General features: G+C 38.9%; 2 protein-coding genes and 2 long non-coding RNA genes across 5 annotated transcripts; 3 read left to right on the forward strand and 1 right to left on the reverse strand.

Moving 5' to 3' along the window:
* The first annotated feature begins 1,018 nt into the window (after positions 1-1,018).
* LOC103407849 (uncharacterized) lies at positions 1,019-3,508 on the forward strand. Of its 2 annotated transcripts, XR_011581132.1 has the most exons (3): positions 1,019-1,166; positions 2,769-3,153; positions 3,276-3,508. It is a non-coding gene; the product is annotated as an uncharacterized lncRNA (long non-coding RNA). The 2 variants fall into 2 exon arrangements; XR_011581131.1 differs by having other exon boundaries at positions 1,023-1,166; positions 2,769-3,350.
* Positions 3,509-3,893: 385 nt separating this feature from the next.
* Positions 3,894-4,319, forward strand: LOC139196316 (uncharacterized). Its single transcript, XR_011581133.1, has 2 exons — positions 3,894-4,032; positions 4,267-4,319. It is a non-coding gene; the product is annotated as an uncharacterized lncRNA (long non-coding RNA).
* A 705-nt stretch (positions 4,320-5,024) lies between these two features.
* LOC103425121 (heavy metal-associated isoprenylated plant protein 8) lies at positions 5,025-6,053 on the forward strand. The gene is made up of 3 exons (XM_029101800.2): positions 5,025-5,159; positions 5,277-5,370; positions 5,621-6,053. The coding sequence occupies exons 2-3, from the start codon at positions 5,316-5,318 to the stop codon at positions 5,944-5,946; spliced, it is 381 nt and encodes a 126-aa protein (XP_028957633.2). The 5' UTR covers positions 5,025-5,159; positions 5,277-5,315; the 3' UTR covers positions 5,947-6,053.
* A 32-nt stretch (positions 6,054-6,085) lies between these two features.
* On the reverse strand, positions 6,086-10,008 carry LOC103425130 (uncharacterized). Its single transcript, XM_008363201.4, has 2 exons — positions 8,383-10,008; positions 6,086-6,382 (listed from the first exon to the last, which is right to left on the reverse strand). The coding sequence occupies exons 1-2, from the start codon at positions 9,289-9,291 to the stop codon at positions 6,251-6,253; spliced, it is 1,041 nt and encodes a 346-aa protein (XP_008361423.3). The 5' UTR covers positions 9,292-10,008; the 3' UTR covers positions 6,086-6,250.
* Between the last annotated feature and the right edge of the window lie 5,434 nt (positions 10,009-15,442).

The raw sequence follows: 15,442 nt of genomic DNA on the forward strand, positions 1-15,442 counted from the left end.
TTTTGTCCCATATGCTCCCTTTATCTTGAACAAACAATAAACTATTTCGTTCTCCAAGTCTGAATCAATGTTGCTAACAATTAGGATCTAATTTCTGGTGGCATTGTGCAAAATAAGAAATTTTATGGCATCATTTATTTGCTCCTTGTCAAATGATACTCTCAACGAATGACAATGTATCCATGAATGCTGCTCAGGTGGACGTAAATGATATTTGAACTCGGATTTAAGCTTTTGAATAGACACACATTTTAAATTTGCACAAAAAATATAGACTACGGTCCTCTGGATCTTGCGGGATATCTTGCACAGAGGCGAATTGGGCCTGTCTGCTTTATATATGTCAAGTAGTTGATGACGGGGTGTGAAGAAACCTTTCTTTTTCCCTAAATAATCTGCCATTAGCTAATGCTTATTGGGGTCAATTAAAAAAGGGGAATTGGGTTACATAGCCCATTTACAAACTCACTCACCAATATCCGGAGCTTTTAAGGGGCTTGTTGTAATATGGACACATACGTTATATATCATTATACAAGTTAAACGGTTCTTGAAATTTTTTTTTTATCTACTTGTATAACAGCATATAACATACCTCCCATTGTTTCGTGCACACTGAAAAATCACCTTTTTAAGGGAAGAGATCCTCATTTTTTTCAAAACATGGAGATTAGTTGTGGGACTTATACCACATCGAACTTCAACAATTCCAACTGTCTATTTTTCAAGTTATATCTCAAAGATTCTTGCAACATATTAGTCAAATTGTAAATATTTGAGACATAAATGAGTTCAAATAAATTCATGAACACTGTGTTCTGAATCATTAAAATTTTATTATAATAGTTAAATTGAATTGAATTTTTGTAAGAATAATATATGAATCGAGTGTTATAAAATAAATAAACGAGAAATAGAGAATGTCATTTCTTTACACAACTTGCAGACAGCAAATCAAAAAATAAGTCCCCAAAAAATATAAAACCCAAAACAAAACAAAAAAAACCAATAAAAACTAAAAGCCCAAAAACCCAAACCCAACACGGAAGTGTCGACAACAGGCACTGTCATCTTCTTCTTTGTTTGTTTGGTCAAAACTCTCTTCCTGTTTAGCCTGTTCTTCTTATTCTCTGCAATCTCTGAAACTTCTGAAACGATTGGTGAAGGTAAAGCTTCTACGTCTTCCCATCATTTTTAAGCAAATATGAGATGGGGTTTTACTTTTACTTTCTTTTCTCACAGATTCATCTTCTGGGCATCCCCATAGAACCCTTTTTTTTTTATATATATATATTATTAAAAAGCACAATGCTTGTTTGCTGCCATCTCCTTTCAATTTATTTTTAAGTTTGTTTGTTGGTGGGTTTTTCTATTCGTGTTGTTTGAAACCAAAATACCAGTTAAAGTTCAATTCCTTTTGTACTTCTTTCATCTGCCAAAACCAAAGCTTTCCCTTTCTCACATTGGTAGTTCATACTTGTGGCTTGTAGGACTAATATTATAGTGTGATTGTCTGAATTATTATTGTGGTTATTTTTTAATTATCGTGATTAATTAATAAGGAATTGACTTGATATTCATGCCTCTGAATGTTTGTAATAGCTTATAGTTTACATCAAAATTTAGTGATTGAGGGATGGGAATGGGATAATCCAATGATATCTAGATTTACCTGTATGTATATAATCTTCAACACGTGCCTTGAGTCATCATTGTCTCTTGGAATCTTACAGTGTTCGGAGGCGGTGTAGTTTAAAACCGGAGTTGAGAGAAACCCATTTTGAGGTTTAAGTTTGCATCCAAATTTTGTTGCATGCAATATCAAGTAAAAGTGATGTTTCTAATTAGTTAATCCTCCACACCTGCGTGGAATAATTTGGAATTTTGTGTTATAGAAGTTGTCTGGCATCGAGTTAATTTGTAGGAGGAGTTCCAACTTTGTTTTGATTGATACATATACATGACATGCGCAAAGCTGTCCATTCTAGTTTCCTCAACATTGCTAGTTACAATCGGGCATATATTTTTTTTGTGAGCCAAATCGAATTCCTTGTATTTGGGGAAGTGTTACTCTATAGCGCAACAATTTTTTTCGCAACTGTCAGTGCCAATTGGTTTAATGGGTTTGTTGATGGATCTATTCCCTGTCACTGATTAATTTTCTGAAGTTGAATGTGATGATGGTATTGTTGAGAACGCTGCTGTGATTCTGATGCTTATAAGGTGTCGAAAATACATGACAAAGCTTTAATGACATTGATCATTGCTACTCTGTCTCCTTCTGCATTTTCAAACATTATTGGTGATCATAGTTCTCAGGAAATGTGATGATGGTATTGTTAACGATTTGCTAATGTCACTGGAACTAGTACTAGAAAGACCTGTTCTTGCTGTTGTGGCAATGGCAAGGATTTAGTTATCTAGAATTGTAAATCTGATATATTTCAAAGATATAGGCTCACAAATCCTGGGGGTAAGATTTGTTTATTCCAGATCTCGAAAAACGGCTGTGGATTAGTTGTCTGGCTAACGAGAAGACAATTATGAGAATTGTAGTCAAGCTAGACTTTGTGAGGTCAAATTTATATAATTGTGTGACTGATATTGGAATTGTTTAATTGCATTATCCTTGCCAGTCAATTTCATAACATGAGTTGTAGATTTTTCCTTTCTTGATAGGCATGAAAGAAATTAGTTTTTGTTTTTGCGCTGATTTCCATATCGTTTATCAGTTTTGATTAGTTATTATTGGTGTCTTAAAGTTGCAGCCAACATGCTTCACAACAACTAATTAATGAAGCAGGGTGTTCCGCAATGGATTTCAAACAAGAAGAGAGTAAGACGGTAACCATGGACTCTACAAGTCAGGGGATCGAGGGTTCATCTGTTAAGATAAAGGTGTTGTTCTTTGCCAGGGCTCGTGGCCTAACTGGCTTGAGTGATATGCCACTGGAGGTGTCCTCTGGTAGTACTGCCCTTGATTGTTTAGATAAGCTCATCGCCATGTTTCCAAGCTTGACAGAGATCCGCGGATGCATGGTGCTTGCTCTTAATGAGGCGTACACAGCTGATTCTGCAGTCGTCAAAGACAAGGATGAGTTGGCCATAATACCTCCTATAAGTGGTGGCTGAAGGCATCTCATATAACCGACTGTAAGGATGTCCATATATTCTAAACCTTGAATAGTTATAGAAGGTTGTTCGTAGTTATCGTTGATCTCATACGCATGCAAGTACATCCATAAAGCCGAAGTCTTGGATATCTTTTTTGATAGGTGAAACCTCGGGTACCAACAATCGTTATTGTCGACATTTGGTAGCTAATAAAGGAGGAGAACATAAGCACATAATTTTAGCTTCTTGGGAGATGTATGATGTTGTGATATGTGTACAAACCAGTAGTACCCACTAAATTATCTGCTCCTTTTTTTTTGAAAGTGCAGATGCATCTGCAAAAGGCTGCAGCAGTTGTGCCTAATAATTTGATGACCAAAGTTCATGTTTTAAACCTCGATCGGAATGATCTACCACTCTGCACTGTCACACGGGCCACGAACAATTAACCACATAAAAAGACATGCGAAAGATTATTAACCACATAAATAGGAACTATTATCTTCCACTTGGTAAGAGTAAATATCCATAAATGAAATAATGTCACCTAAAAAAGAGTTAAAAGACTTCTTAAACCACTATTTGTCATTAGTTTATGGACACTCAATGTCCTATTCTTAACGGAAATACATATTAACTTCAAGAACAAAGTTTCCAACCATAAATCTTCTATGTTTGGTAATCCGCAAGAGGCTTGTACCTGAACTGTTTAAGAGCATTCTTCCTAAGCACTCAGAAGTCTTGAGTTCAATTCCTCCCTTTCCCATCATCGTTTGTGTCAAAAAGGGGATTCCTAGCAACCCAACTTCAACATGACAGAGAGAAATACCAATTCCGGTAAAGAAATTGTGTTGAAAGTATTAATGCATTGTGAAGGATGCCAAAGTAAGGTTTCCAAGTGTTTGAGAGGTTTTGAAGGTAAAAATTCTTATACAAATATCTCTGCTCTTTTTACTGTGCATCTCAATTATAATATATTGAGCTAACGGAAGACATGAAGCAAAACAGAGCACAGTGACGTTCTAAGATTCACATAGCCGACCTCACTTAGTAAAATAAAACTTGGTTGTTGTTGTTGTTGTTGTTGTTGTATTTCGATAGTATAGTGTACTTGCATGTATAACTTTTGGAGATTTTCTTTTGATTGATTAGGTGTTGAAGAGGTTGTGGTGGATTACCCAAATCATAAAGTGACCGTAAAGGGGGGGATCTGGTGGGGTGGACCAGATTTCGCGGTGGTGTGCTCCTTCCTCTCCTCTCATCAAGATAAATGTTGATGCCAGTTGGTCTAAGGTCTCTAAGATGGGTTTTGCTAGGGTGGTTATTCGGGCTGCGGAGGGGAGGTTTGTTGCCGCTGCAAGGTACCCTATTTCTGCTCCCTCAGCTGCTGCAGCTGAGGCTCTTGCTTTGCTTCATGGCTGTGAATTGGGTGCAGCTTTGGGTATCCATGCTCTGATTATTGAATCTGATTCTCTTGATGTTGTTAATTGTCTTTCTGATTCTCTTGAGATGGGCAGTTGGGAGTCTTTCCTTGTGTTGGCTCGGGTCAAGCAGCTTGGGGAGGCTTTCCAGTTCTGTCGCTGGTCGTGGGTTCCTCGATCAGCAAATGGTGTGGCGCATGAGCTGGCGTCGGTTGGTTTTCCGAAGATGAGGGAGTTTGTCTGGGTCGAGAGGCCTCCATCTTCGTTGGTCTTTGTCTTGAACAATGATGGGCTCCCGTGTCCTCATTGACTCCTTTTGGTGGTGTTTGGGGTGACGTCTCCACTTGGTGGCAACGTCTCTATTGTATCCCCGTACACTGCTTGTTTTCCTGCTCTGTGTTTGCCTCTCTGTAGACTTTCTTGGTCTTTGGCTTCTTTGCCTTGCTGTTAAAAAAAAAAAAAATAAAAAAAATAAAAAAAAAAGTGACCGTAAAGGGGAAGAAAGCCGACCCTCTAAGGGTTTTGGAGAGGGTACAAAACAAGTTTAGTAGAAACGCTGAACTCATATCTCCGATACCAAAACCAGAAAACAAACAGAAAAAGGAGCCTGAAAAGAAAGAAGCGGTATGTTTTTTATTTAAACGATATTCTAATCCATCTGGTCTAAATTACGGGGAGAATCATTCATTTTTTATACCGATATATATTACCGTTGTCTTGTTTTTGGGACTGGAAATGTAGGCTCCGCCTCAGGTGAAAGTTGTGGTTCTCAAAACGTTAATGCATTGCGAAGGCTGTGCAATTGACGTTAAGAAATACTTGGAGAAAATAAAAGGTAAATCCCTATTGGAAAGGATGCGCAACTGCTGATTCATGTTTTGTATCATCAAAATCGGAAATCGTTTATTCATTGAACCTAAATGGTTCATTTTTCTATTGTTCTTAATTCTGAACAAGAAGTATCATTTCTCTTGTCGCCTATAGAAAACAAGATTTTAGTGAACGAGAATAAAATACAAGGATGACGGACGAGTTTAGGGATCATTGGTGAAATTAACCGGCTTGTTAAATTTGGCATATTGTAGGTGTTGGAAGTGTAGAAGCAAATATGGAGAGCTCAAGGGTGAGAGTGAGGGGAATAGTTGAAGCAGCAAAGCTGGTGGAGTACATAAAGAAGGAATTAGGGAAGCATGCTGAGATAGTGAAGCAAGAACAAGGTGAGGAGAAAGGGCAAGGAAGGGACAAGGCAGATAACAAGGGCCAAGGGAAGGACAAGGCCAGTAATAACAAGCAGCGCCCGGAAGGAGGAGGAGAATGCGTTTTCCAATATCCACCACAGTATTCAACCCAGCACATTTACCCTTGTCAAACATTTAGTGATGAAAACCCCCTTGCCTGTTCCACAATGTAAAAAGTCAATAGTAAAATTGAAGTTTCAGTTTCGGTTTGTCCATGAATGAAGCGATTTTCGGTAACAACAAGGTTCATAAGATTCATCTGTAGAGCCGGCTTAAGTAAGTGATTAATGCCGTATTAACTTGCATTAAGACTTGAGGGAGGGATTGGTATATTTAGTAGGAATTCTTAATTTCAGAGTTAATACATAACAGCCACAATCGTTTTTGATACAAACCAAGGCACAACTACGTAGTACTTTTAGCACGGTCATCGGCAAAGTACTTTCTTTTTCTATATACTTCACAACAAGAATCATTTTATCTCAAACCCATTACAGGCCATGGATTTACTCCGGCTGCTGGCAGCGAAGGTCGCACTGTAGGCACCCGCCTCACCACTGAAAATGCTTCATTGAGACGTGCAGCACGACTCGTGAACTGAGACACCTTCTGCAAAAATCGTTCAGTTATATATCCTAGGTTGGCCACTTCAACATATATCTCAAAACAGAAGAGCAAAAGATCACATTTGTAAAACCAAGTGCGTAACTCATATAACAAAATGAAATCCCACCACAAAACAATCATTTTTTTCTTACAGCAACATGAATAAGGTTCTACCATTTTCCCACCCCAAGCCTAAAACCGCTTGAGCTAGAGCTCACGGCCGAAGACAAGGATCTGAAGAATAAGTAAATCCAACAAAACTTGTTCTTTTTAACCATTTCCTAAGATGCACGATGAGGTTGATTATCACTGGCTTCACTTGAGGGTTTCTGCAACTTTTAATCCCAAGTAAAAATTGCCAAAACAGGAAAATCACCTATAGCTCACTTGGCAAAGACACTTTAAAGATAATGCAATCATGCAAAATATAAGGATTTCATTTCTTGTTAAACATTCACTAGTATGACTACTGGTCTTGTGATCAGTGATCACTGATCGTGCCGTATTTTTTATTTTTTTTACTTAGTATGGATTATGGCTTCCAGGAACTCCTGGTAAAAGTTTCACAAAAGAGCCCCTTTACCTTTTTGCTAATTTGAAATTATAGAATAAGTTAACAGACTTCATCAAGAGTCTATTTTGTTTCTAGTTTTATGCGTCCACGCAGAACTTTCTTACTGGCCTACATTAAGCAGGCTTTTACATGTTCTTCTAAAGAGATTACTTCTCTCTTGTGTATAATTTTTTTTTTAAAAAAAAATATTAGATTCACTGATCTCTGAGCCTACATTTCTTTCCAGTTCAATGCAGCCATCAAAATATAGACTTGGTTTAAATAAAATTTCAAACATTTTTACAGGCTTCTTCCCTTTACTTATAGAACCACACCAATTCCTAAAATTCATAAGTGAAGATGTTGCGGCAAACGAAAAAAAATTGCAGATACATGAGCATTAAGATGCGCTGCGAGAAAAAACAAATAGTGGATAGAGGCCGAAGCCAAATGGTGGAATAAAAATCAGTGGGTTGTGGCATCAGCATAGGTCCTTGGATAGTCAACTTGCAGGGTATTAGTTTCTTTTCTTTGGATCTATGTTTTGTTATGGGGAAAGGATAAGAGAATTAATTTTTGCAGGACGGAGAGATTGGGGAACCACCTTTGTGTTAGTGTTCACAACTTCCAAAAATGTTTGCTATCTAAATGTTTGTTTGTATAACGTTGACTACTTGTTCACCTCTATGTAAACTTTGATATTTAATTTTTATCTTAATCAAGTATCCTTTGTTTCCAAACCAATGAAACGAGAGAGAAAAAGAGTGATACCAGTTAGCAAACATAATATCATAATCTATCATGGAGAATACAATAAAAATAATGGATGAAGGTGATTACACAGGATTTTAAAATCCTTTGCACCAGAACATGTCGAGAACAAACAAAACAGTCAGAGAAAAGTACTACCAAATGATATCTTTAAGAAAAGTAATCAAGATTGAAAAGTACAAAAGAAAGATGTGAAATGGCAGCATTAAAATTTTGCTTGGCACAAATCGCCAAACGATCAAAGTCCCAATAAATTGGCAAACAAAAGCAAAGACATATCAGTATGAATCCAATTGCACTTGGGTAGGTTCCTGGTTTTTAATAACTTATTACAAGAGGTCCTGCGAATATGAAGAGTTTGATATAGTGGTTTCAAAGATGTGAACTAATGCCAACATACTGAGAAACGACCTCAAATGTCTGTCGACTCAACTGATCACATGAGTTGCAAAAAGCATCGGATTTCAACTTTTTAACTTTCCAAATAAATTACAAACACTAGTGCATGAACAGACGCAAAAAAATTTATTACGCAAAATGATAGATTAAGCTTTTAATTGACAGCCATAACGTACAGACCACATAGTGATCGCAATGCAGGCATACTTAATATATTGCAATAACATGAAGTGAAAAAAATGATCACTAGATTAGCCAATAATAAAGTGCAATAACTGACCTTATCATCCAGAGTAACCTTGAGCTGCAGGCTATGGCTCTTCCGCTTCATCTTGCGCAATCTCCGCCCCAAGAACACCAAACCCATTACAGCTGCAGCGACGGACAAGGACCAAACAGGGCTTACCCTGAAAACACAATACTTTAAAACCTCAAATGGGACCTTCCACCACAGGATTGTCCTCTTCACTACCTCTTCACCGGATTTCACCTCCGATTTCTCTTCTTTAACTGCAGCACTTTGACTCTCAACTGATTGTCCTTCTTCTGGTTCATTGTCCAAGTTATTTCCACTTTCCAAACCACTAAAACCTATCTCGCTTTCCTTCGCAACCTTCTCAAATTTCGCCGAAACCAGACTGTCGCCGCCTGAATCAGACCAGAACTTACCCAAATCCTTACCAAGGCTTCCGTTTTCCCCAATTTCTTCAAAGCTCACTCGGCCCTGAGCATCCAACCCAAATTTCCCAAAATTCTCGTCCACAGCTTCCATTTCTCCAAACCCCTCAAAACCCACATGGCTTTTCTCATTTTCCACAAAACCCAATTCGTTTTTGCCCTCAAAATCATTACTTTTACGGTCATCGGACCGGTCACTTGCCGAATCGGACCAAAACCCACCCGATTCTTTTCCGCCATAGCGAGTCACCGAATCCGGGTCAATCCAACTGGGGTTGTCGGACTCAACAGAACCCTCTTCGGCGACATCAACCACCCCCTTACCATACCCAAATTTGTCATGATTATCGAGAGAGAAGTAATCAGGCCTGATCATACCCTCGGAGTGAACATCGATTCCCTCGAAGCTCCTGGGGGTTTGAACCGAGTCGACCGAGTTAACCAGGGCAGGGTCGAAGCTGTGGAGCACCTCCCAGTCCTGCAACTCACCAACTTCTCCTCCTCCTTCCATGGCGGGAATTGATTGGCGGGTATTCGGAATCGGAGAAAATGATAAAAGCTCAATAGAAATAGTAGGCAATGAACAGAGCCTAGAGTAGGGCAGCAAACCCTAACCGTGAGCAAAGAAAAATGAGATTTCTTTTCCTTTTTGGCGTGTAGGACCGCGCACCTGTGTGTTGGATTCGCAACAAAATTCAAAGACAGACAAAGACCGTTTTTATTGGTAAACCACACACAAACACAGGCACCCTTTTTACTCTCCCAATTCCCCCAAAATCCCTAATTCCCGAACCCAACTCCTCTGTATTTGGATATTTTGAGCAGAGTGATGAGGACTCAGACGGTACCCTTCGTTGAAGCTGGGCCACCTGTGCCATGTGGTGTTGAAGAACGGGGATAACACAAAGGATTAAAGGAAGAGGTCAAGTTTGTAAATTTCAAATAGTATTTGGAAGCTTTGAAATGAATAATAGGATCGTGCCACGTAATGGGGTAGAGTGGGATGGGGAGTGGTGGGAACACTGCCGCCTAAGGAGAGAATACACGACACCAGCACACGGATAATTTTGACATGTCCTTTTCCTGACAGACCGGGGTCGGAGGAAGTGGAGTTGGGGTGGGCAGGGCAGAGGGCAGGGTAGAAATGAATGAGTGAATGCAGATAGAGTTGTGGGGTTTTGGCAAAATGACGGGGCTGTTGAGGACTGTGAGACAGACCAAGTAAGATGAGACCGTGTTTTGAAGGGAGGATGAGGACTTTGAATGAGGATCACCTCAGGATCTTCTTTGTGAGGATCTTTTTTGTGAAGATTATGTGGTAATCAGGGTTTTGGCAAAATGACGGGGCTGTTGGGGACTGTCTGAGACAAACCAAGTAGGATGAGGGGGATTAAGATTCTCTTTCCTCATCTTTTCATCCCCTTATTTCACATTCTCTTATTTTATCTTTTTCTTGCTATAAAAATTAATATAAGATGTTAACATAATTTAACCGTGACTATTCAAATATAAGAGAAGGAAATGAGAGGGAAAAAAAGAAGGGAGATAATCTTACTCCTTTGAGGGAAGGTTGAGGACTGTATTAGTCAGTCATTTGCAATGTCGCATTACATAATAAATAAGGGGGTGTGCGGACTTCTCACACACCCCTTGATCATTTCTGTCTGTTGATCTCTTTTAATTCATCTAATCTGACGGTCGAAAATTAAAAAAGTGTGTGATAAGTAAAATAAGGTGTGTGGATATCACATCCCTAAATAAATAGACTCTCTTACTTTATTTTTTGTGAGGAAGTAGAATAATAAATGCATACGCCGACTTGTTTGAGGTGGTGACTGGATGGGATTTGGGTAGGGAATCAGGGTTTTTTTTTGGTTCAAACTTTGAAACTTTTTATTAATTGAAAAAAATTATTACATGAAATAGAAAACATAAAGGCAGTACAAATACAAGAATAGCTCATAAGAAAATAAAATATAAATGCTAGAAAAGCAAGACCACAATAACAAAATCCTTAGATTTAGAAACGCCCCCATCACCGATCCGCCATCACCACTAAGAGGAAGAACCCATGAACAAGTTGGATGAATAGAAAATAGGGATGAACGAGCCACCTGCACAAAAACTGGTCCCACAATCCTGCCAAACAATACTAAAAGCACTTTAACAACCACCCAACACTAAAATGTGCCACCTAGAAGAGACATGCAATGGGCCGAATAGCAAAGATTGGCGTGGAGGATTGATGACGGAGAAAAGCAATGGGTGAAGAAAGGCGCATAAAAGTCTAGATCTGAGACAAGCTCAAAGAAACTAGAAATCAAGAAGGTTAGTGGGAACAAGGAAGAGAAAAGAAACAGGAAAATTGAGAAGAGGGGACTAGAAATAGGGGAGGGAAGGGAGCGGGGTAGAGAAGTAAGTTGTGGGTGGGTGGGGAGGTAGCGGGCTAGAGAGGAGAAGGAAAAAGAGGAACAACAAGGGGGTCGCCTGTCGACCCCAACTAGAGGAAGGAGTTGGCGGTGAGAGCAGGGGATTTTTATTTTTTTATTTTTTGGGGCGGTGGCTGTGTTTCGTACAAGAGAGAAAATGGGAAGCGGCTAGGGAATTTTGTATGGCACAACTATAATATTGATATTTAGAGTTAATTATATAATATATGAGTTAGATCTTTTTCACATGTTTTTACATTCTTACTATAAAACACTACCTTAACAGTATATTCGTATTTTTAAATTATTGTCGGAAAAAAGAGGATATTAAACCAACAGCTTCATTCATGTGACCTTAACAGTGCATTCATTTATACAAGTTGCTATCGAAATAAACCAGATATTGATCCCAACTTCACTCACATGTGATGTACTTTTTCTCCACGTTGTTCGAACCAACTTCACTCACATTTCTCCACGTTGTTCAAATAGAATACCACCGATTTTAAGGTCATCTTCTCTAAACCCAATTTGAAACCGGAGCCTCCTCCCGACAATGTTTAAAAATTGAATTCAATGTTGATGGATTTATTTACAAAATGAGCTTGCGTTTTCTATAAAGAAAGAATATACTATTTATCTTACGCACACTCAGTTTGCTCGACTTATAGAATTTTTAGTTTATGTTTTCAAATTATAATTGTCAACAAACCTATGGCGTGTGATTGAGGGACGGTTGAGTCCCTTTTTCTCGCATTTGAAGAGTTTATATATATATATATATATATATATATATATATATTGTCAATAGTTAAAAGTGGGATTATGAAGGGAAAAGAGGCCGGTAGCCTCGAAATCGGGTGAAGAGAGCTACAGAGAGTGCTTAATCTTTAATATTAGAAAGTTAGAATGAGAGTTTAGTGTCTCAAGGTTTCATTAAGAGAGGTGATATACCCACCCCAGTATCTTATTTTTTCACCCATCTTATATTTACACTCACCATAAAAAGTGAAAAAAACATATAACTATTTTCCCACCCACCATTATTCCAAAATAACCCTATATATTTATTCTCCAATTTTTCCTTTGCTTTAAAAGAATTATGATAATTAAAAAAAAAATTATTAAACAGGAGGGTGGTAGAGGTAGATAATGGAGTCCTCAACTGCTTCCTCACTCTCCGTTACAAGCTTACAACGTTGTGAAATTCCCCCTTCTAAACGTCTTTTGCTCGACCGCCGTTACGCTTGGGTAGTTGATGAATGGAAAGACCCATTAGAGGAAGCTCTTGCTGGTGGCAAAGGAATATTAATATTGTAGCAAACTCAGTAGTGAAAGCTTTGGAATGATACCTGCTTCTCCTCGGTACTTGCAAGCAGGGTATTTACCCTTCACAACATTAAGTCTTCTTTGCTAAAGCTAGAAACTCCTCCATTTTCAGACCCATAATTTGATCGGTTTTTAGGTTTTTTCCTCTTTTTTCTTTCTCTCATTTATGTATTTTAGGTTTTTGGAAATATAACTAATTATGTGGCAAGACATGATTGGGTGGTCTTTAGGTCTTTGAAGGTCATTTTCTACAAGGATAAAGCTGTCAATCAAACTATCATTTCAAAGTGGGGTGGGAAATAAGATACCCCAGGTGGGCTTAGTAGCCCTCAAACAAAAATCCACAACTAGCTGAAAATAATACAAACAAAATAGCAGGGATAATTTTGTCATATAAACAAACAACAACAACAACAACAACAAAGCCTTTTCCCACTAAGTGGGGTCGGCTATATGAATCCTAGAACGCCATTGCGCTCGATTTTGTGTCATGTCCTCCGTTAGATCCAAGTACTCAAGTCTTTTCTTAGGGTCTCTTCCAAAATTTTCCTAGGTCTTCCTCTACCCCTTCGGCCCTGAACCTCTGTCCCGTAGTCACATTTTCAAACCGGAGCGTCAGTAGGCCTTCTTTGCACATGTCCAAACCACCGGAACCGATTTTCTCTCATATTTCCTTCAATTTCGACTACTCCTACTTTACCTCGGATATCCTCATTCCCAATCTTATCCTTTCTCGTGTGCCCACACATCCCACGAAGCATCCTCATCTCCGCTACACCCATTTTGTGTACGTGTTGATGCTTCACCGCCCAACATTCTGTGCCATACAACATCGCTAGCCTTATTGCCGTCCTATAAAATTTTCCCTTGAGCTTCAGTGGCCTACGACGGTCACACAACACGCCGGATGCACTCTTACACTTTATCCATCCAGCTTGTATTCTATGGTTGAGATCTCCATCTAATTCTCCGTTCTCTTGCAAGATAGATCCTAGGTAACGAAAACGGTCGCTTTTTGTGATCTTCGCTAGATTGCTCCGGTCATTAGTGTGGATAAGTATATAAATGGATAGAGATAGGAAAGCAAACACAAGATGTATGTGGTTCACCCAGATTGGCTACGTCCACGGAATAGAGGAGTTCTCATTAATTGTGAAGGGTTTACACAAGTACATAGGTTCAAGCTCTCCTTTAGTGAGTACAAGTGAATGATTTAGTACAAATGACATTAGGAAATATTGTGGGAGAATGATCTCGTAATCACGAAACTTCTAAGTACCGGAGTGTGGTATCGTCTTGACTTGCCTTATCTGTCTCATAGGTAGATGTGGCATCTTCTCTGGAAGTACTCTTCCTCCATCCAGGGGTGGTATCTTTAACTGGTGGAGATGCACAAGGTAATGTATCAATTTCACTTGAAGCTTACTTGTGGTTTCAGGCTTGGTCAAGCGCGATACAAACCATGTAGTAGGAGTCCCCCAAGTCGCCGAGCTAGGGGATATGCTGAAAGAGGTGACTGACAAGGTAAGCAATCAGAGCTCCGGCTGATTGTTCACATTCTCCCTATCTTGCAGGCAGCATGAAGGATAAAGAGAAGAAAAATGAGAAGAGATGATATGGGATACTTTTGCTTTTGAAGAAGTAACTTTCCACAAGCTTATTCTTGAACTGGGCTGGAGGGTTTTCTGGTTTCCTCCAGAGTATAAGGCCGACTGAAGAATTTGAGGGTCAAAACAAGTCCATCAAATCTAGAGTACGTTCGACCCTGCTGATATGGGATACTTTTGCTTTTGACAGAGTAGTGGATGTATCGGCACGTGTGCTGTTACGCTTGTCTCCACATGCTTCTTTGTATCCTTCTCACTTGCCCTATATGTTGGAAGTATGCCCACAAAGCCACTCATTTGATGTAATAGCTTTTTGGAATACTTATTGTATTAAACTTTTATATGTTTAATGAAGGGCAAAGCTTATTGTTAATCACTATTTATTGTATCATGTGTTTAAGCAATAAGGGAATCCAAGGAATGTATTTGTTCTAAGAGAGAAGTGATCTAATGAGTTAGATTATCGAGACCTCTCTCTTATGTTCATTCCTAAAACGTTCATAGCCATAGGATTGCCAGTTGGGCATTGACAATCCGCTAAGGTTAGTATGTGTTATGTTGACTCAAACGTGAGTATGAACTAGTCTCAAGTCATTTGGTGTTGGACACTGAGACAAACACATAGGTGCTCGAAAGAGTAATCGAGTACACTGAACGTCGATCAAAAGAGAGTTCGAACATACATGTCATGTATGAACTCTAAAGTTGCAATATGCAAAGTAGTCCTTTGACCTGAGGCATCATAGATGTCTAATGGTTAGGTCCTTGATCTTTGATCATGTCAATGGCATTCCTTCGGATTGTCCACGGCATTGTTGGGGTCAAGCTATCTAGTCATGTAGGCATATGAATGCACAACAAGGGATCTCTAACCTTCCATGGTGGAAGGAGAATACTCTAAGATATGATTCTAAAGTCTTTGGCCAAAGCATATGAATATGACTTAGGAAGTTTGTTCCAAATCATATTCAAAGGAGTCATATAGGAAAGTATCACATTGGATAGTAGACATGAAACAAACTATCACTTAAACAATGTGATTAAGAGTATTGTATTAGAGAAGGACCGTATTGCATTGTAGTTGTAACTGGATAGGTTCTCCAACCAATTCTACTCAGCTTGGGTAACCATGATATGCTGCTAGGTGTCACTCATGGTTTGTGGAAGCCCTGAAGATTAGCAAACACTAATCTTAAGGGAGAATTGAAATGTGGTTTCAATTCACAATCGATCGTTAAGAGTAACATCGCCCACTGCCTCGCTAATTGGAACCTAATGGATCGCACACCACATAAGG

Source organism: Malus domestica, chromosome 05 (genome assembly GCF_042453785.1).
Source record: "Malus domestica chromosome 05, GDT2T_hap1".
In the NCBI taxonomy this organism is placed as follows: domain Eukaryota; kingdom Viridiplantae; phylum Streptophyta; class Magnoliopsida; order Rosales; family Rosaceae; genus Malus; species Malus domestica.